A 25334-nucleotide genomic window follows, 5' to 3' on the forward strand; every position below is an offset into this window, starting at 1 on the left:
GGTCATGCTGCAGTTGTATCAGACGTTGGTGAGACTGCATTTAGAGCATTGTGTTCAGTTCTGGGCACCATGTTATAGGAAAGATATTGTCAAGCTTTAAAAGGTTCAGAGAAGATTTACGAGGATGTAGCCAGGACTAAAGGGTCTGAGCTATAGGGAGAGGTTGAGTAGGCTGGGTCTTTATTCCTTGGAGCACAGGAGGATGAGGGGTGATCTTATAGAGGTGTATAAAATCATCAGAGGAACAACTTGGGTAGATGCACAGAGTCTCTTGCCCAGAGTAGAGGAATCGAGGACCAGAGGACAGAGGTTCAAGGTGAAGGGGAAAAAGATTTAATAGGAATCTGAGGGGTAGCTTTTTCACACAAAGGGTAGTGGGTCTATGGAACAAGCTGCCAGAGGAGGTAGTTGAGGCAGGGACTATTCCAACGTTTAAGAAACTGTTAGACAGGTACATGGATAGGACAGGTTTTGAGGGATATGGACCAAACACAGGCAGGTGAGACTAGCGTAGCTGGGACATGTTGGCCGTGGTGGGCAAGTTGGGCTGAAGGGCCTGTTTCTACACTGTATCACTCTATAACGCTATGACTGAGAGCTCCACACTATGACAGGGTCGCACTTCAAGTGAGGCATTAAATTCTTTGGAAAATGATGAATCAATTTCCACCCCTACAACCCTGGATTTTGTTACAGAGACAGATCCTGATTGTCTTACTGTCAGAGTGAGGCCCAAATACAATTGGAGGAACAGCACCTCATACTGCTCGGGCAGCTTACAACCCAGCAGTATGAATATTGATTTATCTAATCATATCTCTAGTCATAAGGTCATATGGAGGGAGACCGCTTTTCAGGGCTCCCACAACGGCGACTTCTCCCGCCCAAGTTGCGGGGTTGAAGAGCTCCTGGAGCGGGGCCTTACATCATCGCCCCGCGCGGCTTGGAATGGCCGCGGGACTTTGCGAGCGCACGCCGGGGGCTCTAACACCAAGAACCTGGTGCGCGACCTTGCATCACCCGGCGTGGCTTTAATGGCCGCGGGACAATTCGCCATCGCCCGCCGGGGGCTTTGACTTTGACTCTGACATCGGGGGGGGAGAGTGCAGTGGAGAGATAAGTTTTTTTGGCCTTCCATCACAGCAATGTGATGGATGTTTATGTAAATTATGTTGTGTCTTGGGTCTATTTGTTTGTAATGTATGGCTGCAGAAACGTCATTTCGTTTGGACCTCAAGGGGTCCAAATGACAAATAAATTGTATCGTATCGTATCGTATAAATATTAGGAGCCGAATTAGGCCATTCGGCCCATCAAGTCTACTCCACCATTCAATCATGACTAATCTATCTCCCTCCTAACCCTAATCTTCTGCCTTCTTCCCATAACCTCTGGCACCCGTGCTAATCTAGAATCTATCTGTCCCTGCTTTAAAAATATCCATGAACTTGCTCCACAGCCTTCCTCTCTCCCAGCCTGAAGAAGGGTCTTGACATCCATTCCTTCTCTCCAGCGATGCTCCCACTGAGTTACTCCAGCGTTTTGTGTCTATCTTACGTCAGTGCCTGCCGTTACCTGCTGTTTCTCCGTATCCTTGTACACTGTAGGCAACCACAGAACTTTCCAAACTTTCTGAAACCTCACGATTCTACTTGCACATGTTAAAATGTCCCAAGGTGCTTCATAGGAGTGTTAATTGGACAAACCTTGGCACTGAGCCATCTGTTGTCATTTGGCTTTTACAAGCAAAGTTAATTGCAACTTTTGTTCTGTAAAAGGACCAACCCCATGGCAACAGGCACAAGGTAGTTGATCTGCTCTGCATGGATCAGTCTGTCTAATATCACTGACATTGACAAAGTGCTTCTGTCGAACGTAAATTGGATTATATATTTGTTTCCAGGGCTCTACAGGAGAGATCTCAATTAAAGATTACTCTCTAACAGTACAACCCTGTCTAGCGTGGGAGCTGCGGATTTCAGGATATGAGATGCTCAGATGGAGGAAAGAGCTCAATAAACAGACAGAAAAGAATTAAGGCAACGAGAAGAAGTATTGGAAGGATTTGAGGAACATTTAATTGATAAATCTGAAAAGCTGGAACTTCATCACATTTACAAAGAACATTTTATCGAATCTTAGAAATGTACTGCACAGATACAGGCCCATTCAGCCCGATGAAAGGGTCTCGACCCGAAACGTCACCTATTCCCTTTCTCCAGCGATGTTGCTTGGCCCATTGAGTTACTCCAGCTTTATATGGCCATCTTTGGTTTATACCAGCAACTGCAGTTCCTCCCCACTCATTCAGCCCACTTCATCCATGCTGACTGATGCCTACCCCATAGCAGAAGCCTCCACGCCGTGGGGGCTAGAAACTGGAAGTATCCCGAGCTAATTCTGCTCCCACCATCATCTACTGCAACAAGTGATGGCTCCCACTGATTCCCGCCGGAACCTTGTGTCCTTTTCAGGACGGATGATGACAGCGATGTGAAGATTTGAAACATTGGAAGATGGACACAAAAGAAGAAGACTGTGATGCCGATCTATTCTAAACCCATCTTCCACAAATTAGGCTCATATCTCTCTGCACATTTCATCTCAAAGTGTCTGCTTCCACTACCATCTTTGGCAGCTTCTTGCACGTTACCACCTTAAGGGCCTGTCCCACTTTCACGACTTAATTCTTTTATCCCAACCATTTTTTTACTCGTGGACATTTATTATAGGGCTGGAAAAGACGTCCCGACTTACCTGATGCCCCGAGTACCTACAGCTGGCATAACGAGCCGCTACGATATATCTACGAACTCCTACGACCACCTGCGGACTCGTTACGAACATTTTAAGAGTTTGAATCAAGAGAGAATCTCGGGACAAAAACTCGGGACAAAAACTCGGGAGTATTTGTGAATAACTCGTGTAAGTGGGACAGGCCCTTGACTCTGTGTGAGAAACTTGCTCCTTAGCTCCTCTTCAATTTTCTCCTTTCTCACATTAAACCCGCACCCTCAACTTCAAAACTCCCCTGCTCTGGAGAAAAAAATCTGGCTCTCCATACTATGTATGCTCCTCTATAAGGCCACACTGCAGCCTCCTATGTTCCTGTAAGAACAAAACCAGCTAATCCAATTTTGCCTAATAACCACAGTGCCCCATTACAAGGTGAGTCTCTTCTGCACTATTGCTTCCACATCCTTTATCTTGGGGGCCAGAACTGTACACAACATTCCAAGTGCAGTCCAAGCAACGTTTTGTGCATGTGGTAGGAAAGAACTGCAGATGCTGGTTTAAACCGAAGACAGACACAAAAATGCTGGAGTAACTCAGTGGGGCAGGCAACATCTCTGGATAGAACAAGTCTGAAGAAGGGTATCGACCTGAAAAGCCACCCATTCCTTCTATCTCGAGATGCTGCCTGTCCCGCTGAGTTACTCCAGCATTTTGTGTCTGTCTAATGTCTTGTACCTGTCATTTCTGCAAGCCTGGAGCTGTGTATCTGAAATTGGGATTAGTCTCAATTGCACTATTCAGCTATCATAGACATGATGGCTCCAATGGCCACATTTAAAAAAAAAATCCCTACGATTCTTTTCCTAGCCATTATTTCTCCAGCTATTCCTGCACCATCTTCCTTGTCAAAAACTCTAAATATATTCATTTCCATTGCCAACATCCTCCCAGAAGCAACTACACAACAAGAACACTAATCTCTTAGTGCAAAGTATATGTTTGTGTTGGGTGTTATCTGTTGTTTTTGTATAGCGTGGATTTTTGAATGAATGTTAAGAGATTTGCCGTGCGAAGATTCACTAATTGATCAATTTCAGTTGAAGTTTACAGAAATCCCGATCCAATGTCGTTCAGTGCCAAGAGCACATTGCATTTCTTGGCAAAAAGGCTGTGTGTTCAACAACATGATCATAATTTGTATAACAATCGGAAACTCTGCTCAGTCTTGGGATTTTTGCCATGCTTTTAAATTTTAAATCAAGACGGCACCATTTTCAAGCTTCCTTTACAAGCTTTTCGAGCTCCTTTTAAGCTCTAAGTAAAGGCCGGAAATTGGTTTTGCAAGGACGATGTTACGTGGTCTAACAATTGCTGCAGCTGTTATTAGGCAGGTAAAAGATTAGCTCTGCCTTCCTGAAGGATAATATATTAAATTATACAGTGCTCTGATCAGGCTACACCATGAGTGCTGTGTTCATTGGGTATCACTGATACTGGAGCATCATTTAAGCCATGGGGGCAATGTGTAGATTAGTGTAGAGAGACAGTTTTGAAACAGTCACACCAAGTCCAGCTTCAGGTTTCTGGGGGTCAACATCTCTGATGACCTCTCTTGGACCCACAATACCTCATCTCTGGTCAAGAAGGCTCACCAGCGTCTCTTCTTCCTGAGGAGACTGAAGAAGGTCCATCTGTCTCCTCAGACTCTGGTGAACGTCTACCGCTGCACCATCGAGAGCATCCTTACCAACTGTATCGCAGTATGGTATGGCAACTGCTCTGTCTCCGACCGGAAAGCACTGCAGAGGGTGGTGAAAATTGCCCAACGTATCACCGGTTCCTCACTCAACATCCATTGAGTCTGTCCAAAGCAAGCGTTGTCTGCGGAGGGCGCTCAGCATCGCCAAGGACCGCTCTCACCCCAACCACAGACTGTTTACCCTCCTACCATCCGGGAGGCGCTACAGGTCTCTCCGTTGCCGGACCAGCAGGTCCAGGAACAGCTTCTTCCCTGCGGCTGTTACATTACTTAACTCTGTACCTCGGTGACTGCCAATCACCCCCCCCCCCCCCCCCCAGACACTCCTTACACCAGAAAAAAAATTGCATTTCGTTGTCTCTGTACTGTACACTGCACAATGACAATAAAGTTTGAATCTGAAATCTGAATCTGACCATTGATCACCCGTTTCATACTTGCTCTATGCTATCCCACCTTCCCATTTACTCCCTGAACACCAAAGGCAATTGTACAGAGGACCAATTAACCTACAAAGCTGCATGTCTCCGGGATGGTGGGAGGAAACCGGAGCACCCGGCGGAAACCCACAGTGTCGCGGGGAGAGCGTGCCAACTCCGCAGAGTCAGCAGCTTAAGATCAGAAACGAAACTGGGCCTCTGGCGTGGTGAGGCAACAACTCTGCCAAAACTTGCAAGAGGATTCAGGCTTGAGGGAAGACTGACTAAGGTTGTACTATCTACCCCCTGAATGCTGGCAACTGAAAAATGTATGCAAGATGATAAGCTACAGAGAAAAGTGAAATGCAGAGTAAAATTAGAAAATGGCAGACTCAGTCAATATTTGGAAAGTTATTGGGAGAGTCTAGGACCAGAGGTCATGACCTCAGAATTAAAGGATCCTTTAGGAAGGAGATGAGGAGGAATTTCTTTAGTCAGAGGGTGGTGAATCTCTGGAATTCATTGTCACAGAAGGCTGTGGAGGCCAAGTCAATGGATATTTTTAAGGCAATCAGAGATAGATTCTTGATTAGTACGAGGGTCAGGGGTTATGGGGAGAAGATAGGAGAGTAGGGTTAGGAGGGAGAAATAGATCAGCCATGATGGAATGGCTGAGTAGACTTGTTGGGCCGAATGGCCTAATTCTACTCCTATCACTTATGAACATGAAAATCCCCTACTATTGCAACTCTATTACTCTTGCAGCCATTTCCTCCTCTAACTCCCACTGACTACAGAGTTATTTGCCCACGGGATATTTTACAAGATGGGGCCTCAGTTTAATGTCTCATTGAAAAGGTGGCACCTCCAACACTATAGAGCCTCCTCGGTGAATGCACTGAAATATCCAAGTTGCAAGAAGCAGTCATGAAGACGATTAAGTTGTGATCTTTTACTGCTTGCCTTGCACTGAAAGCATTCATTTGTGTTAAGCTATATAACACAGGCATCTCCTACATTTTATCAAAGTGGCCATGCTTTGTGACTGAGCCTGAATAGCCAGTCAGCAATTTATGACGGTGGATGGCAACACAGTCAAGTTCTAATCGTTCTTAGTTCCAAGCCCACAAATATATTATTTTATTCCAGTCACAAATCACAAGCAGAAAGAAGGCATTTTTTTGGAAATGTAGGAGCTTGACCTATCTCTAAATCACAGCGCCCTGCAGAAGGACAACTCGACAGCCACCAGTTTTTCGACTGCGAGTATTGCACACAGTCCCCAGTCAATAGTGCGTACATGATCAACTGTTCGTTGTAAAGCGCCCAGAGAACAGTGGCAAACACGATTCAACAAGGAATAAGCTTGGATAACCTTGGGCTTCATTGTTGCTGTGGGAGGGAGACTTGCTTGCAAGCTCTGTAACAATGGACAGTCAATGTGAATTAAAGACAAGGAAATTGTTCAGCCTGAGAACAAAGATTGACAATGCAATCACCAGATTCACCGCCCTTGGGCAGTGCCGAGATGTAAGTACTTTTCCCCCAAACAATGCAGCAAATTCCCAGAAATAGTTTGATGTGGAGTACTTCTGCAGTTCAAAAAACAAATCTGATATTCATAGATCTACTTTGCTCGGCTGGGGGTTTAGCAGAGTGTTAGGCTGGTGGTGGAATAACTTGTTTTTGAGGTACTCATACAACATCTCGTATTTACATAGCATCTATGTAGCATCCTAAAACTTGTTTAAACATTTCTGGAGCGCATTAACTGCAGAAGTAATTTCCAAACAAAATTTAACAATAAGCCCCCTGGTCTTGTATTATGTATAATAAATAAATATATACATATATAGAGTGTCATATATTACATTGTATATGTTATTATTATATATATTATACTGTACATAATGCAAGATAAGGGTTATAGGCTTATATGGCTTGTTGCTTATTGTTCAATATTGTTTCGAGTGCATTTACATGGCACCTTTCAGAGCTTAGACTATAAAGCCACACAATGCTTTGTATACATTATTGGCACGTGGAAATATTGTTGCCGTTTTGTACACAGCAAACATTCACAAATAGCAATGACATAATAAACAAATTCCTGCGTGGCTATCATCAGATTAGAGTAAATTCTGTGGTTTTTGATACCTTAATATTTTCTAAAGTGCTTCACAGCTAATTGAGTACTGTTTGTAGTGCAGTTACTTTTCCAATGGAAGAAAATTAAACATTTTCACTCCAAAGCCATACAGGTTTGTAGGTTAATTGGCTTGGTGTATGTGTAAATGTGTACCTAATGTGTGTAGGATAGTGTTAATGTGCGGGGATCGCTGGTCGGCGCGGACTCGGTGGGTCGAAGTGCATGTGTCTTCGCTATATCTCTAAACTAAATGAAATTAAACATTTTATTTTCAGACCTCCTTAATCCAATAACCCAGTGAGATGAAAGAGCCGAGCATGATAATGTACAACTCTAACTGCTTCTGGATAATATATTGTCCAGGACACGGTCTAATTATGCGCAGTCCTCCACAGCAGATGGTATAATATTTAAATATAAAACATAAAGCCAATGGTACTCATTTCTGATCAATGTCCCGTTTTTAAAACATTTTAGAGTTTTTGAGTTAGTGACTAAGATCAGAATCTTTCGGCTATGCAGCGGTGTAACCCAATGCCTATGAAAGTTACCACAGCATGAATCAGCATCAATGTAATGCTACCTTAAATCATGTCTTCATCTGTGCCATTGTATACCAGCGTGAATCAGCATGCATGCCAGCACGAGTCAGCCCCTAAAACACTGAAGTACAATTTGCAGGGCAAAATCTCCAAGCATATCCATGTAATATTAAACATGTTATAATGAGATTCTAAATATTGCATTGTTTTAGTTGGAATATCATGTGGTGTTCACCTCCTGGTCTCACCTCCCGCCATTTTGCCTCCAGATGACACAGAGTGAGCACTTTGCAAGTGGTTGAGCCCATTCCTCCCGTAGTCACCTCTGAAGGCTGGTGAGAAGAGGAAAGTCTTGTTCCAGTGGCTCTAGTCAGCCAAGCTACACATTGACACAATATCAATTATTTAGATCCTCTCTCTCCATATTTACATATTCCTGACTTAGCTGGAGTATTTCAATAAGAGTGGCGAGCATGTCCATTGCCATAGACAGCGGGTGGAGATAGATAGGTTCTTGATTGGGAAAGACGTCAGAGGTTACAGGGAGAAGGCAGAAGAATGGGATTAAGAGGGAAAGATAGATCAGCTATGATTGAATGGTGGAGCAGACTCATCAGCCTAATTCTGCACCTATATCATGTTGTTGTGGTCTGAACCGTGATGTAAATAGCTTTCAAAGATATATTATAAGAATTAATTACTCACCATTCAGAGGAGTGATTCACAATCAACATGACATGATATGTAATATCATATAACATCATATGATTATACACTGTGGAGGCATAGTGGCACTGCTTGTGGAGCTGCTGCTTCACGGCACCAGAGTCCTGGGTTCAATCCTGACCTTGGGTGCTATCTGTGTGTGGTTTGCACATTCTCCCTGTGATCATGTGGGTTTCCTCCGGGTGCTCTGGTTTTCCCCCACAACCCAAAGGCCTGCAGGTTTGCAGGTTATGCCCCTGTCCCACTTAGGAAACCTGAATGGAAACCTCTGGAGACTTTGCGTCCCACCCAAGGTTTCCGTGCGGTTCCCGGAGGTTTTTGTCAGTCTCCCTACCTGCTTCCAATACCTGCAACTTCCGGCAACCACCTGCAACCTCCGGGAACCACCTGCAACCTCCGGGAACCGCACGGAAACCTTGGGTGGGGCGCAAAGTCCCCAGAGGTTTCTGTACAGGTTTCCTAAGTGGGACAGGGGCATTAGTTGAGTGCTGCAAATTGCCCCTCGTGTGTAGGTAGGTGAATGGCAAAACTGTGGGGAGTCGATGACAATAATGGAGAAAATAAAGTTGAGATATTAGTGAAGGACAAAGATAGACCCAAAAAACTGGAGTAACTCAGCGGGACAGGCAGCATCGGGTAGTTGATGGTCAGTATGGACTCGATGGGCCAAAGGGCCTGTTTCTATGCTGTATCTCTCTAAGATAGTCAAAATAAAAAGAACCATTGCAATATTTACAATATAATTTAGATATTTTTTTGTGTTACATGGATATTGGAGAGTTTGTCCTAAAATTTGTACTTCAGTATTTATCCGTTGTGTTTGTGTTTTCTGCTGACTCGTGCTGTGGCATGTAATGGCATAAGGTGCTGACTCATGCTGGTGTACAATGGCACAGAATTTGACTCGCACTGAGGTACCGTTATTTGGCAACTGATTCATGCTGTGGTAACGTTGATGGGCGTTGAGTCGTCCTGCTGTTCAGCTGAAAGATCATGATGCTGAAAATGTTGCATTGCGCTGACCTATGCTGGAGCACAGTTACAAAGTCACAGTTACATCCTGGAATATAATGGTGTAGGGCCTGGCTTGTGCTGGGTTACAATTGAGTGTGTGTGTGTGTGGTGCATGTGTATGTGCGCAAAGATTATGTCTCAACAAAAGGGTTTACAGGGCTATGGGCCAAAGGCAGGCTAATGGAACCAAACCATTGACTTCATCAGTACGAACATGATGGGCCAAAGAACCTGTTTCTGTTCTGTACAGATCCATGGCTCTATGTACATGTCATGAGTATATATTTAGAGTTATAAGAGTTATAGAAACATAGAAACATAGAAAATAGGTGCTGGAGGAGGCCATTCGGCCCTTCGAGCCAGCACCGCCATTCATTGTGATCATGGCTGAGCGTCCCCAATCAATAACCCGTGCCTGCCTTCTCCCCATATCCCTTGATTCCACCAGCCCCTAGAGCTCTATCTAACTCTCTCTTAAATCCATCCAATGATTTGGCCTCCACTGCCCTCTGTGGCAGGGAATTCCACAAATTCACAACTGATTTTTTCACAAAAAATATTTTTTCTCACCTCGGTGGCCTCCCCTTTATTCTAAGACTGTGGCCCCTGATTCTGGACTCGCCCAACATTGGGAACATTTTTCCTGCATCTAGCTTGACCAGTCCTTTTATAATTGTATATGTTTCTATAAGATCCCCACATCATCCTTCTAAACTCCAGTGAATACAAGCCTAGTCTTTTCAATCTTTCCTCATATGATAGTCCGCCATCCTAGGGATCAATCTCGTGAACCTACGCTGCACTGCCTCAATCACAAGGATGTTCTTCCTCAAATTAGGAGACCAAATCTGTACACAATACTCCAGATGTGGTCTTACCAGAGCCCTATACAACTGCAGAAGAACCTCTCTACTCCTATACTGAATTCCTCTTGTTATGAAGGCTTTCTTCACTGCCTGCTGTACCAGCATGGAAACAGATCCCACGTCCCATCTTGTCCATGCCAACCAAGATATCTGACAGGGAGAGATGGGGTGTTATCACACACATGTCTGAATACATGTGTATGTGTGTATACATGTATGTGTGTCTAAGCATATGTGATTGTGTGTATGTGCGTGTAACTGCTTTCATAATCTGTATTATGTGAATGAATAGTGTGCACACATGTACTTGTATGTAGGAAAACTGCAGATGCTGGTTTACATTGGAGACAGACACAAAATGCTGGAGTAACTCAGTGGGGCAGGCAGCATCCCTGGATAGAAGGAATGGGTGACGTTTTGGGGCGAGACCCTTCTTCAGACTGAGAGTCAGGGGAGAGGAAGACACAGAGATATGGAAGGGTGTGAAAACGAGACATCAAAGGGGATGGAGGTCAATGATAATGTAGGATAGATCATTGTTAATATGTATGTAAATGTGTATATGCAAGGTGTATGTATGTGTAGTTTCATAATATGCACATTGACGATGTATGTGTGTGTGTGTGTGTAGGTAGATGAGCAATAACTGTGTTTCTATGTATTGGTGATAGATACGTGGGGATGCATGTGTATATATTATAGATTTCTGGGTTTGTGTGTGCGTCTGAGTGTGTGTGTGTGTCAAGTGATGTGCGGATGGGCTTGTGGCGCAGACTCACAGCGCCTCAGATGAAGGAGAGGGGGTGGGGAGTGTGATTGGAAATATAATCAGCTCGCATTTCACAGCAGCCAAGCTGCGGGATAAGTCGCATCAGTGCGGCCTGGCTGGGAGCTAGACTCGATACCTGGCTGGGAGCATGTTGCGGACAGTAAACTTGCTGCTGACCCCCCTGCTGCTGCTGCTGGCGGCGGCGGCGGAGGACAAGGAGAGTCCGGAGAAAGGGGGCAAGAAGGGGAATTTCTTGGAGGATGAGGAATGGCTGGCAAGTGTCTCCCCGTACAGCACGCAGATCAGAAACTGGAACCGATTCCGAGACGTGAGTTTTCGCAGAAGCCGAATTGTTGCAATTTTAAAATACCGCAGAGGGGATGAAAAATAACAAATGACTGATGATGTCCGGGGCTGGGCATAGTGTAGCGGGTTGCAATGGAAATGATATTCTTATTTGCTTTTCTACACCTGTCGTCCCAGTGAAGACATTTCACCATAGTTTACCCTGGGCTTCCTACTGGGGTACATTGCTGATCGATTCTAATCGATTTGGTGATCAATTCTGTCAGATTAGCAGTTGTGAAAACGTATGTCTCACCTCCTGCGGCAGTAAAATGTTCTGCATATTTTGTATGATGATATTTATTTTCCCCAAAATGCGTGGGTTCTGGGGATGAATAACTGATCCCCGCAGAGAGAGACAGAGGGAGAGACAGAGAGAGAGAGAGAGAGAGAGAGAGAGAGAGAGAGAGAGACAGAGAGAGAGAGACAGAGAGAGAGAGAGAGAGAGAGAGAGAGAGACAGAGAGAGAGAGAGAGAGAGAGACAGAGAGAGAGAGAGACAGAGACAGAGGGAGTGAGACAGACAGAGAGAGACAGAGAGAGAGAGAGAGAGAGAGAGAGACAGAGAGAGAGAGAGACAGAGAGAGAGAGAGAGAGAGAGAGACAGAGAGAGAGACAACTATAGAGATCCAGAGAGAGAGACAGAGAGAGAGTTAGTGATGAGAACGAGAGAGAGTAGAGACAAGATCGAGAGGGATAGAGATCTATGCGAGTACAGAGAAAGAGAGAGTATAAAAAGAGAAGAAGAGAGTAGAGACAGCGACAGAGTGAGAGAGTGAGACAGACAGAGAGACAGACAGAGATGGAGAGAGACAGACAGAGACAGAGAGGGACAGAGAGAGAGAGACAGGGAGAGAGACAGACAGAGACAGAGAGAGAGGGATGGAGAGCAAGAACGGTGGTCAAGAAGGAGCATTCACAGGGGAGGGAGGGGCACTGAAAGGATTCTGGCAGCCAGGAATTCCTCACTAATCTGCGTCAATGGATGGTCCACCATGCAAAGCTCATCATGGGCCCCGTCCGTATATTTTTATCCCCCACCCCCAAATCCAACATTACTTATTGGCCAGGATAGGTTGAGTCGGGCTGCAGAGAGGCTGAATGACCGGAGCAAATGTTCCCAGAGGTTGAATCTGTATCCAGGATTGTGGTTGATTTGAGTCCCCTCTGGTTTTGAGGATAGACACAAAAAGCTGGAGTAACTCAGCGGGTCAGGCAGCATCTCTGGGGGGATTTCCAGGGTATCGCCTCGGCGCAGGGGGAGAAGAGGAGGGAAGAGACAGTAACTCTAAGACTTTTGCCTCCATCACAGTGAGGAGGTGTTTGGTGAACTCACTGTGGTGGATATTAATTTGTGTTTATTGTGTTTTGTTATTACGTGTATGGCTGCAGGCAACAGCATTTCGTTCAGACCGAAAGGTCTGAATGACAAATAAAGGATTCAATTCAGCATTTCTTCACCTATTCCTTCTCTCCAGAGATGCTGCCTGACCCCCTGAGTTTCTCCAGCATTTTGTGTCCATCTTCGGTATAAACCAGCAACTGCAGCTCAACCCAACGCACCAGGTTTGAGGATGCCTGTGGGTGAATCACAGAGTGTAGTCTTGGTCCATTGGCAAGGAGGTCCAAGATGATTGGAGATCAGAGCTCAGAAAGCATATGTCATGTGGATACATACTCGCACCCACACTCTCTCTCTCACACACACACACACACACACACACACACACACACACACACACACACACACACACACACACACACACACATACAGTGATCACATGGAAACAAACACGTGTATTTTTTGAAGACACTAGAAACTGCAGATGCTGAAAATCTTGAACACAAAGTGCTGGAGAAAGATAGGGGTCTGGCAGCATCTGCGGAGGCACATCATCTTTGCTGTACCATTTGCAGCTGTGCTTTCACCAGCATGGCCCCTTAATTTGATACCCACCCATCCAACCTGTTTCTTCTTTGAGAGGCTGCATTAATCTCCATCTTTGGACAAGGCCTTGACCATCAGTCCATTATGGAGATGGGAATCGGGGTCCTTTGTTCAAATTGGCTCCTGAACAACTCTGAACTTGGAATGGTACTGGAAATGTGGTGACACATGCACACTGACTCAGTGCAAACCACTATCTTACAATCTTGCCCTTGCTTATGATTGTGTCTGATGCATAGTAAGATTGTTACTGAACTATTGCACTGAACCTTTGGATAGGTATATAGATATGCAGGGAATGGAGGGATATGGATAATGTGGGGGGCAACTTATTTACACAGAGGGTGGTGAGGGACTGGAACACGAGTGCCTGGAATGGCATTGAAAAGGCCTTTGGATAGGTACATGGATATACAGGGAATGGAAGGATATGGATTGTGTGCAGGTAGATAAGAGATGGTCATGGCATCATGTTCGGCACAGACATTGTGGGCCGAAGGGCCTGTTCTTGTGCTGTTATATCTATGCAAAAAATAAATGTCACACCACCTACAGTAGGTACACGTGACAATAAAATACCATGAAAGCAATCGATTCTGACCCAAGCCTGAGGTCTTGTGACGATTTTGTTAACCACCCAGAGCTAACCCCAACTTGTGTCTGTGGTGCACAAAAAAGCTGGAGAAACTCAGCGGGTGCAGCAGCATCTATGGAGCGAAGGAAATAGGCAACGTTTCGGGCCGAAACCTGTGGTGTTTGGGTGGTTCGGCCTCAGTGGTGGATCACACGTTGAAGGACAAGAGCCCCTTCCTGCCTGGGATGTGGTCAGTCAGACCTGCCGCACTGCACACAACCAGTGCATTTATTTATAGAGCCAGCCTGACCCATCCCAGCCTGAACCCAAGGGCATACATTTTTTCACATATCTCCTTACAATGTAAGAGACCGTTTGGCCCATCAAGTCTATGTTGGGTCTGGGAGTAAGTCCCATCAGTTCCACAACCACACTTGTCTTCTCAGTAACCTATTCTCTCTCCACATCCCCTGTTCCTCCCACCATCCACCCTCTCCTGAGGTAACTTATTGCCAACAATTAACTCGTCAATCACCAGTCTTCGGGTTGTGGGAGGGAACAGAGCACCCGGTAAATTCCATGCAGTTACGAAGAGAACATGCAAACTTCACACAGCCAGCTCTGGAAATCAGGCTTCATCCCAAGCCAATGATTTGAACCTCAACCAGCCCAAACCTCATAACAGAATTGCTGACCTAAAACGCCATCTGTCCATTCCCTCCGCAGATGCTGCCTGATCTGCTGAGTTCTTCCAGTACTTTGATTTTTGTTCAAGGTCCCAGCATCTGCAGTTTTATGGGTTTCCTGCGGGCGTTTCTTCCTTTGTGAGGGCATTACTAAACAAAACTGCTGAAAGTATACAATGGTTCAGTTATCACCAGTACCTTGCTTGGTGCATTGGGACATGAGACCCTGTCCATTGCCTTTAGAAACTGTGAATGCTCCACAGTGTATCACCAGGGTTTTTTCCCACACTGGCTGCGTTTGATAGCAACCTAACTGTAAAGAGGTAAGTACATTTTTAAAAAGTATTGTATTTATAAAGTCGTTTTGATGAGCTCGGGACATTGCAGGGAGCTTGAGGCCAATGGGATGTCTTTGAAGTGCAGTCGTTGTTGTAACATGCTCTCAAAGTGAAACAAAGGAAGTTCCGTCAAATAACAATATGGTTTGGACTGCGCAGTGTTGTTGTGACAATGATGTCTCCTCCCCTTTATCTTGAAACCAACATGTCTATCTTCGGTTTAAACCCGCATTTGCTATTCCTTCCTACTCATTTTGTCTGCTCCACTGCAAATCTCCACAAGGTATGCCTACTCTGAAGACATTCTCCTCCTCCTCTCTCCGACAAGCTCTGCAACATCCTCTCTGGCTGCTCCCCCTCTGTGATTCCACCTGTTCTAAATCATTTCATCTATATATCTCTACATCACCATCTGTATCTCCTGTTTCCCTTTCCCCTGATTCTCAGTCTGAAGAAGGGTCTCGACCTGAAATTCTTTTTCTCCAGAGATGCTGCCTGACCCGCTGAGTTACTCCAGCTTTTTTTAGATTAAACCAGCATCTGCAGTTCCTACATGATAGGAAAAGTTAAGGACTTGAAACAACAGATAGTGGATGTGTTGCTAATCCAGGGTAAATTTTCCAACTTCAGCTTTGATTCACCTAAAGATTAGGAATGCAATTCAAACCTTTTGGGTTGGAGTCGGGAAAATGCTATGTTGGTTTAGCACGGACTTTGAAGGGACCTATTTAAAGGGCCAAATAGCCTCTTCTCAGTGTGGTTTACATTCCGACTGATTTTCAGTTGCCAAGGTAACCGCTGGGAAAGATCAATAGTGAGGATTGTATCATTGTCATCTGTACCATCAGCAGAACAATGAGATTTTTAGTTGCTGCAGCTTAACAAGCCTGTGAACACAAACATACACAGATAATATATAATAATCAAAAACACAGTAACCTAATAATACTGTAACCAAGCATGTGTAGGAAGGACCTACTGATGCTGGTTTATTCTGAAGATAGACATAGACACAAAGACTCAGCGGGTCTGGAGAAAAGGAAAGGGTGATGTTTTGGGTCAGAACCCTTCTTCGAAGTAATTATTATAGTGCAAAGGTCCACTGGCACCAGGGGGTGTGAAGTGAAGTTGAGATGTACAGTTCTGCTCAACTTCATACTCAGTGGTGTGATGGGCAGTCTATGGTGCTCCATGTGGATGCAAAAGACACCATTGCAAGTTCTGGCTGACTATCAGTGATGCTCGGTGGGTTGGGTCAGTGCAACTCACCTCGTTACTCAGCGCATGCTAATTGCCTTTACTGCACAGCAGAGTTTCAGAGGCAGTGAAACTGCTGGTTCCTCAATCGAAGGTAGAGGAACTCGACCGTCTAGTTGCCCAGCTGAGTGCAGGGATAGTACCTCGAGATACAAGGAACTGCAGATGCTGGTCCAGGCCACAAAGTGCTGGAGTAATTCAGCAAGTCGGGCAGCGTCTCTGGAAGACATTGGATAGGTGCCATTTCGGGCCAGGAAACATCACCTTTCCATGTCCTCCAGAGATGCTGCCCAATCTACCTTCTACCCTTCTACGCTCAGCATTGCAACAAGGCTCAAGCTTAAAATTACAATAGATTTGTACTTAAATGTTCCGGACAGAATATTGTGTCCTACACCAACATCTTTAACCTCCAAACCTTGTTTATACACAAGTTAGTGGTTGAAGATGTCTCATCACTGGTCCATTATTGTGGAGCAGATGCAGAGATCTTTGTTATAAAGGTGCTGCTCATGACCTCAGCAGCTCAGTACACTTTACTACTCATGAAGTGGTTTGAAAATGCAGGTTGACAAGGCAAGCCGCCTGTACCTGGTGCAATGGATCATGGAGACCAAGGATGAGTTTTCCTTTCCTCATCCCCTCAGACTCTCAATGGCTTGGCCAGAGACGCAATGGATAACGTGTCTAACTACAGATCGGAAGATTGGGGTGGCACGGTGGAGCAACGGTTGAGTAGCTGCCTTACAGCACCAGAGACCCGGGTTCGATCCTGACTACGGGTGCTGTCTGTACGGAGTTTGTCCGTTCTCCCCGTGACCTGCGTGGGGTTTCTGCAGGATCTCCAGTTTTCTCCCACACTCCAAAGCCCTACAGGTTTGTAGGCTAATTGGCTTGGTCTAATTGTAAATTGTCCCTAGTGTGTGTCGGATAGTGTTATTGTACAGGGACCGCTGGTCGGCACAGACTCGGTGGGCCGAAGGGCCTATTTCCGCGCTGGAACTCTAAACTAAACCAAATTAAACATTTTATTTTCAGACCTCCTTAATCCAGAACCTGTGACATGAGCCTGATAATGTACAACTCTAACTGCTTCTGGATAATATATTGTCCAGGACACGGTCTCATTATGTGCAGTCCTCCACAGCAGATGGGATAATATTTAAATATAAAACATAAAGCCAATGCTACTCATTTCTGATCAATGTATCATTTTTATAACATTTTAGAGTTTTTGAGTTAGTGACTCTAAGATCAGAATCTTTCAGCTGTGCAACGGTGTAACCCAATGCCCATGAAAGTTACCACGGCATGAATCAGCATCAATGCAAGTCTTCATCTGTGCCATTGTATACCAGCGTGAATCAGCATCCATGCCATCTCTAAACTAAACTAAGCTCTCTCAAGTCTGCTCCCTGCGCAACTGCCAAGCCTCTGCCTCCAAGCAAGCACCCTCTCAGCAGACAGAAAAATGCGACCTACGTTTCCTGCATGCAATTAGTTGCGTTCGAGATGCACTACTGGGTGAGTGCGGCTTGGCTGCAAGCACTTTACTTACAAATCTTTGTGACAAGAGCTATTCCCAGAGCTCCACCATTCTGACACAACCCTGGAAATTACTGAGGCCGATGTTAATAGAAGAACACTTAACTCATTTGTGTGGCAATCTCCCACTTGCTAGCTTAATGGGAAGCACATTGTAAATATTAAGAGGGTCCACTGCTTGTCATCTGTGGTTCATTGGGTAGCATCGGGGCCAGGTTGTGTTCCAGAAGACATGAATGAGCACATTATCTCGCCTCATGATCCAGTATCGTACATCTGCCGTGCTGCTCTGCCAGAGATGCTTCCTATCGACAGAGTATTTAATTGGAGTCCCGTCTATCCTCTCGGGTAGATGGATGGACCTGTATTAACAAAAGTTTGGAGGTAATTCTCGCTCGTGATCTGACAATGATAGCTCGACAGTCTACAGCAATAACAGAGTGAAGGAAGGAACTGCAGATGCTGGTTTATACCAATGGTCGACACCAAATGCTGGAATAACTCAGCAGGTCAGTCAACATCTCTGGAGAAAAAGGATGGGTAGAGAAGGGTTCCGACCTAAAACGTCACCTATCCTTTTTCTTCAGAGATGCTGCCTGACCCGCCGAGCTACTCCAGCATTTTGTGTCCACCTTCATCAGTAAAATGGGTGTCCTGGCCACTTTCAAGTTGCTGTATATGAAAGTGGGTGCTGTAGTTTCTTGGGTAGACACAAAACGCTGGAGTAACTCAGCGGGTCAGGCAGCATCTCTGGAGAGAAGGAATGGGTGACGTTTCGGGTCGAGACCCTCCTTCAGACCGACCCGTTTCTTCACCTATCTCAAAGACACGCAGGTTCGTAACTAAGCAGGACGCCGTATATTGCCCTGAGTATGTAGGTGAGGGGTAAAGTCTGGGGGAGATGATGAGAATCTGAGAAAATAATATAGGTTAGTGTAGAATCGGCATAAATGGGTGTTTGACAATCAGATTTAACAGGGTGGAAAGCCTGTTTTCATGTGTGACTGATTCTATGAATCTTGCAGTATTTAAATGAGGTGAGGTGTTCCATTGACAGCTCCTCGGGCTATAACATATTCTGGGTCATCCTCAGATCACCAGTGGTGCCATGTTTAATGTGGAGCTTTTATTAATTAAAATAGTGGATGGCAAATGACTGTGTATGCCACAAGTGTCATTATTTGCTGCTCCCATGAAGCAAATAATAGCGAACAATAACAGTAAAAATGGGATAATAACAGAAAAACTGGAAGAACTCAGCCAGGCAAGCAGCAGTTGTTGAAGGTGAAACCAGTCAACGTTTCAGGTCGCAGATGTCTCCGAGGAGTCTTCACAGTAAATGTGACTTTCATTAAATTTACTGAGCCATTTGGTTGTAGCAGCACAGAGCTGTGCAAGATCCTAGAGGATCCCACGGGCACTTGAGACAGTGAGGGGGGGGGGGATTCGTTTAAACTTGTGTAATGTTGAAAAACTTTAAGGTGCCAGTTCAGTCGCATCGGATTTTCTCATGAAAAATGAACGCAATTTCGGCCACAAATCTAAAATGGTGACCTCCTGTTGTCATCCATAATATCGTGCCAGGCATTATTCCCCTGCCAACAGTCCACAAACTGCAAGGAATACATGGATCTCTATTGCAATTTTCACTTTATTTCAGCACTATACAGTAGCTGGTATACAACAGTGACCCCACGTTAAAACGCAACCAGGCCTCATCCGCTCCTCAGTGGAAGCAAGTCATCGCTAAGAAGAAGAAGTGAAGATGGTTCTCAATTAAGAGCGATGTTTAAGAGAAAGCACTTTCTAAACCCATGAGGGTTTGTGGGTTTAATTGGCCTGTACATTGTCCCTAGTGTGTGGGGAGTAGATGAGGAAGGTGGGATGTCATGGAACAAGTGTGAACGGGTGATGGATGGTCGGAGTGGGCCGAGAGGCTTGTGTCCATGCCGTATCTCCAAACTAACAGGACAGCAGGCACACGGGAACACCATCAGTAACAGGCTCCCGTACAAATCACAAACCCCCCTGATTTGGAAATATATTGTCATTCATTCATTCATTAGACTGGAGCTCAGCATGTAACAGCATCTTGAGGCAACTTCCTCATATCGACCGCAGAACTCATGAAGATGCTTCAGCACCACTTTCTCAAAGGGGTGGCCAAGCTTGCAGCGAAGCCCATATCCCATGTATGAATATTAAAAAAGACTACTTTACAGTAAATGTCAATGTTATTTCCAATATCCACTTAGAGGAACAGAAATACTTGCATTGTCTGTCTGAAGTATCACCAGTGGTGAAGATAGGCACAAAATGCTGGAGTAACTCAGTCGGGACAGGTAGCATCTCTGGAGAAAAGGAATGGGTGACGTTTCTGATCGAGACCCTTCTTCAGTGTGAGTTCTGTTCAGTCTCAATGATTGTGGTTGGATAGGTAAAGTAGCCATTTTTTTATTATGCAGGGAAAACCCATACCAATTATGTAACTGATTCTGCTTCTACGTTTGATTTGTTTCCAGAGAAGGGGAATGGTGTTTACATTGAACATAGAACAGGTCCCCATGCTGAACATGATGCCAAGTTAAACCAATCTTGTCTGGTGTACCATAGTTAGTACACATGATATAGTCTACAAGGTGCCGCAGGATATTTAGCATAAGTCAGGAGTTTGCTGTAATATCTCATCTTGGACGATGTCTCCAGAGAATGTAGATAATTCATTTCTTGCTGAGAACTGGCAGAAATACTAGAGGCGTATAGGACATTTTAAATAGCAAGTCATTGTGAATTGAAATGTTTGACCTGAAATGTCAATGGAAGCAGATCCATTTGTCAAAAAACAAGGGGAGAAATATTTTAAAATGTTGTCGAGCTATGAGGAAAGATCTGAGTATTGGGACTGTTGGAGATACTGGCCGATGCTGGTTTACAAAAAAAAAAACACACAAAGTGCTGGAGTAACTCTGTGGGTCAGGCAGCATTGCTGGAGAATATAGACAGATGACGTTTCGAGTCGGACCCCTTCTTCAGATTGGGGAAGGGTCCCAACCTGAAACATCATCTGCCCATATTCTCCAGAGATGCTGTCTGACCCACTGAGTTACTCCAGCACTCTGTGTCTTCATTTAGGGAAATGGGACTGATTGTGGAAAACTCTGAGAAATATGAGCTTCCTTCTCCCCTCCCACAAGTTGGCTGCCGATCCTCAGAAACAATAATATTTGCACTTGTATAGCTCTCTTGGTTCCTAAATACACTGATTCTTCAACCAGCACTCCCCTGATGCGGTCTCTGATTATGGATTGTTGGATTAGAATTGCAATACCTTGAGAGAAACCCTCCATCTTAACCTCAGAAGAGGTGACCAGTTTGCTGCTATCACTATTCTCAGTGGCAAACTGGCAGTCGTACACTTGAACCTGGCACTTCCCCAGTGTGTATGTCAAGGCAATTTAAAAGAAAATATATTTGGGAAGGGAAGGGGATTCTGCCAGTGAATGTATCCTTCTGCAATTGTCCTTCCCTGTTGGGCATCAGCACACTATGCTGTCAGGTTCCCGTGGTTGTTCTCATCTTCATGAGTTGGGCAGTCAGGAGTAATCATTAGTTTTCGTTGCAAATCCATGTCGTATTATTCTTGGACTCCATCATTTGTGGAGCTGATCCTCCAAGGTCACCCGCGATTTGCTGCCTCTGCACCAATGCAGCAATCCCTCCACAGCAACGTGAAGAAAACCTTTGGATTTCTTAAAATAACGTGCGCTAAAGGGCACAGCAGTGCTTTGTTCCCCACTGCCACCCGGGGTCTGATGTTTTGGAAATGTGCCGCAGGCAAGCAGCTGTGCCTGTTGTTGCCGCCCCCATTGTCTCAGCCACTTCCATAGCAACGGGTTGTACAGGCTCAATGCCACAAGCAGAGGCTCGATCTCAGCTGAAGCTGCAGCGAGCGACTCCCTGAACTCACACGAAGGAATGGACAACACTTTGGTGTTTTCACAATCTGAGAATGAACACGATTTCAGCCACGCATCTAAAATGGTGACCGCCTGTTGCCATTCGCAATGCTGTGCCAGGCGCTATTCACATGGCAACATGCGTGGATCTTCATTGCAATTTTCAGCACCATAAATACAGTGACTGAAATACGACAGCTACCCCACGTTAATACACATGTATACAGGCTCCTTCCGCTCCTCAGTGGAAGCAAGGCATCCTCAATCCCAATGGAAAAGACGAGAAGATGGTTCCAAGGAGCCTTGCAAACAGTTCGGAAGTGTGATGATGTTGTAATGTAGGAAACGCGGCCACCAATTCACAGCAAGCTCCCCACGAGCAAGAACGGGCTAAATGCTCAGATAAAGACTTTTTCTCAGATTCCGCCATTGTCTTGCCCACATCACCACCCCGTCAGATTCTATCTCCACCCTTCTCCCCTCCTTCTGACTCATCTGCAAAATACTACAGGTGGAGAATAAAATACAGATGCTGGAAGCTTGAAATAAGGACAAAAGGTGCTGGAGATGTGTCTGGCTAGTTTTTTACACAGAGGGTGGTGGGTGCCTCGAACGCACTGCCATGGTTGTGGTGGTGGTGGTGGTGGTAGATGCAATAGTGGTGTTTAAGAGGCTTTTGGAAAGGCACATGGATAAGCAGGGAATCGGGGGGCATAGATCATGTAGTTTAGAGATACAGCACGGAAACAGGCCGTTCGGCCCACCGGGTCCGCGCCGACCAGCGATCACCCCGCACGTGAACACCATCCTACACCCACTAGGGACAATTTTTACATTTACCAAATCAATTAACCTACAAACCTGCACGTCTTTGGAGAGTGGGAGGAAACCGAAGATCTCGGAGAAAACCCACGCAGGTCACGGGGAGAACGTACAAACTCCATACACACAGCACCCGTATTCAGGATCGAACCCGGTTTTGTGTGCTTTCTCTGTGGAGTTTTCACATTCTCCCTGTGAGCGAGTGGGTTTCCTCCAGTTTCCTCCCACATCCCAAAGATGGGCGGGTTTGTAAATTGATTGGCCTCTGTAAATTGTCCCTGGTGTGTAGGGATTGGATGAGAAAAGGAGGGATAACATCGAACTAGTGTGAATGAGGGATTGGTGGTCGGCATGGATTCAGTGGGCCGAAAGGCCTGTTTCCTTGTATCTATCAATGATTTAATGATTCAATCATGGGGGAATAGACTGGGTGAATGCACAGAGAGTTTTACCCAGGGGAGGGGAATCAAGTGACATGGGTTTAAGGTGAGAGGGGCAAGATTTAATAGGAAGCTAAGGGGCAACATTTTCACTCAGAGGGAGGCTATTGTGCTGCAGCAAGTAAGAATTTAATTGTCCTATCTGGGACATACGACAATAGAACACTCTTGACTCTTTGAGTATATGGAATGAACTGCCAGAGGAGGTAGTTGAGGCTGGTACTATAACAGCATTTAAAAGACACTTGGACAGGTACATGGATAAGAAAGGTTTAGAGGGATATGGTGGGCAGGTGGGACTAGTGTAGGGACGCATCTTGTTCATGGACGAGTTAGCCAAAGGGCCTGATTCCGTGTTGTATAACTATGATTCAATATATACCAGCGGTACTTCATTGATTGTAAAGAGCTCCAGGATTTCCTGAAAGGAATGTGAAGAGCACAGCAGGTAAACCTGCACCGATGGCGAAAACAAGAGCTTTACAGGCAAGATGAACTCTGAAACCTCTTCAGATGGTCGCAACAGGGGGTATTTTCAAACACAGAGGAGATAGTTGCCAGAGGAGGTAGTTGAGGCTGGGATTATTTAAACGTTTAAGAAACAGACAGGTATATGGATAGGACAAGTTTGGAGGGATATGGACCAAACGCAGGCTGGTGGGATTAGTGCAGCTGGGACATGTGTGGGTAAGTTGGACTGAAGGGCCTGTTTCCACACTGTATCACTCTCATGACTCTATGACTATGACACACCTCCGCCTCCAGAATTTATCTTGGGTCAGAGTGAGCCTTGGTGGGTCGGTGAGTGCCCCCCGAAGACGACGTTGCAGTTCCAGAGGCGGCTGACGTGGCCGGCATCTCCCGTTGATCCGGGCTCCTGTGACAATCAGCGTGCAGCAACAGCATTGCACACAGCAGCTAATTACTTTTCTTCAACCACATTAGTGTCTGCACCTAATTGTCTGTAATACTGCTGCAGGAGATTTAATTAAATTGTCTTTCACCTGCATAAATTTGCAATTTTCACTACCATTGAGTTAAATTGTTTTTGAGCAATGTACTCTCCCACAGGCCACAGCTATCTAATCATTTGCTTTCATGTGACACAAGGTGCTTACCATGGAGCCAGAGGGCCATATTTGATTATTAAATCTGTGTTTGCGTTAATTCCTGTGTATCCCACACACCTCACACTAACAGACCTTGATGTTTTCACAGATAGACAGACACACAGAGCTGGGTTAGCCCAGCAGGTCAGGCAGCATCTCTGGAGAAAAAGGAATAGATGACGTTTTGTGTCGGAACCTTCGTCAGACGTCTGAAGAAGGATTCCGACCCAAAATGTCACCTATTCCTTTATTCCTTTTACTCCAGAGATGCTGCCTGACCCGCTGGGCTACTCCAGCTCTGTGTGTCTGTATTCCGTATGAACCAGCATCTGCAGTTCCTTCCTAAACGCTTGATGTTTTCACTGCAGTTGACGGAAGGAAAGTTCCAACATATTCCACAGTACTTTTTGGAGTGTAATCAATGTTGTTCTGTAGGAAATGGAGCCAATCATTTATGAGTAGGAAACTCTCACAGTAAGAAGTCAGATAATGAAGAAGGGTCCCGACCCGAAACTCCGCCAGTCCATTCCTCCCACCGATGCTGCCTCATCCGCTGAGTTCCTCCAGCACTCTGTGTCTAGATTCCAACGTCTGCAGTTACTTGTGTCTCTCATCAGGTAATGTAGTGATGTTGGCTGAGCTATCAATAGTTCAGAATATTAGCAAGTATTCCCACACTCTTATGGAACCATTGAACCCATTGTGTGTGTAGGATAGTGTTAGTGTGCGGGATTCGCTGGTTGGCGCATACCCGGTGGGCCGAAGGGCCTGTTTCTGCGTTGTATCTCCAAACTAAACTAGCGATTGATGTAGATCGAATGGCTCATTGAGTCTGTACTTGCACTTTGTAAAGCAGCCTTGAGAGTTCCAACCCTGTTTTTTTCCCCCAATGGAAACTGTTGCATTCATCAGTGAAGGGAGACAAGGCTTTGAGACGAGAGTCTCATTTGAAGACTCATTTGGAAGTCTTTACCTCTGACTCTTCTGCACATCTTGGCATTGGCTTCTCTAGAGATTGTGAGTTCAAGACCCACTCCTAGACTTGAGGATAGAAGTCAGGCCTCCAGTGCTGCACTGCTGAGGGTGTTACCATCTGGGTGAAATATTATTTACCAACACGAGTGGCTGTAAAAATCCCCATGCCAACATTTCAAGAAATAGCAGAGGAGTGTAGCGATGAATGCTATCCATTAATCAACATCACCAAAACGATATTTAATCATTATTACTCTTTTATTTGTGCATAAATTGTTGTGACGAGCTCTCCCCATTATTAATTGTCTGAAACCTTGCCACAGGAGATTTAATTAGCTCATTGGCTGTGATACAGTTTGG

The 25334-nt window shown here is 45.3% G+C and overlaps 1 protein-coding gene across 1 annotated transcript in view; it reads left to right on the top strand.

Moving 5' to 3' along the window:
* The first annotated feature begins 11010 nt into the window (after positions 1 to 11010).
* Positions 11011 to 25334, top strand: part of spock2 (SPARC (osteonectin), cwcv and kazal like domains proteoglycan 2) — a 104996-nt gene continuing 90672 nt past the window's right edge. Inside the window, exon 1 of the mRNA XM_033012548.1 lies at positions 11011 to 11308. Coding sequence (XP_032868439.1) covers positions 11129 to 11308 — 180 coding nt within the window. The 5' untranslated portion in view covers positions 11011 to 11128. The remainder of the gene's footprint in view (positions 11309 to 25334) is intronic.

The sequence above is a fragment of the Amblyraja radiata genome, chromosome 37 (assembly GCF_010909765.2).
Source record: "Amblyraja radiata isolate CabotCenter1 chromosome 37, sAmbRad1.1.pri, whole genome shotgun sequence".
Taxonomy (NCBI): domain Eukaryota; kingdom Metazoa; phylum Chordata; class Chondrichthyes; order Rajiformes; family Rajidae; genus Amblyraja; species Amblyraja radiata.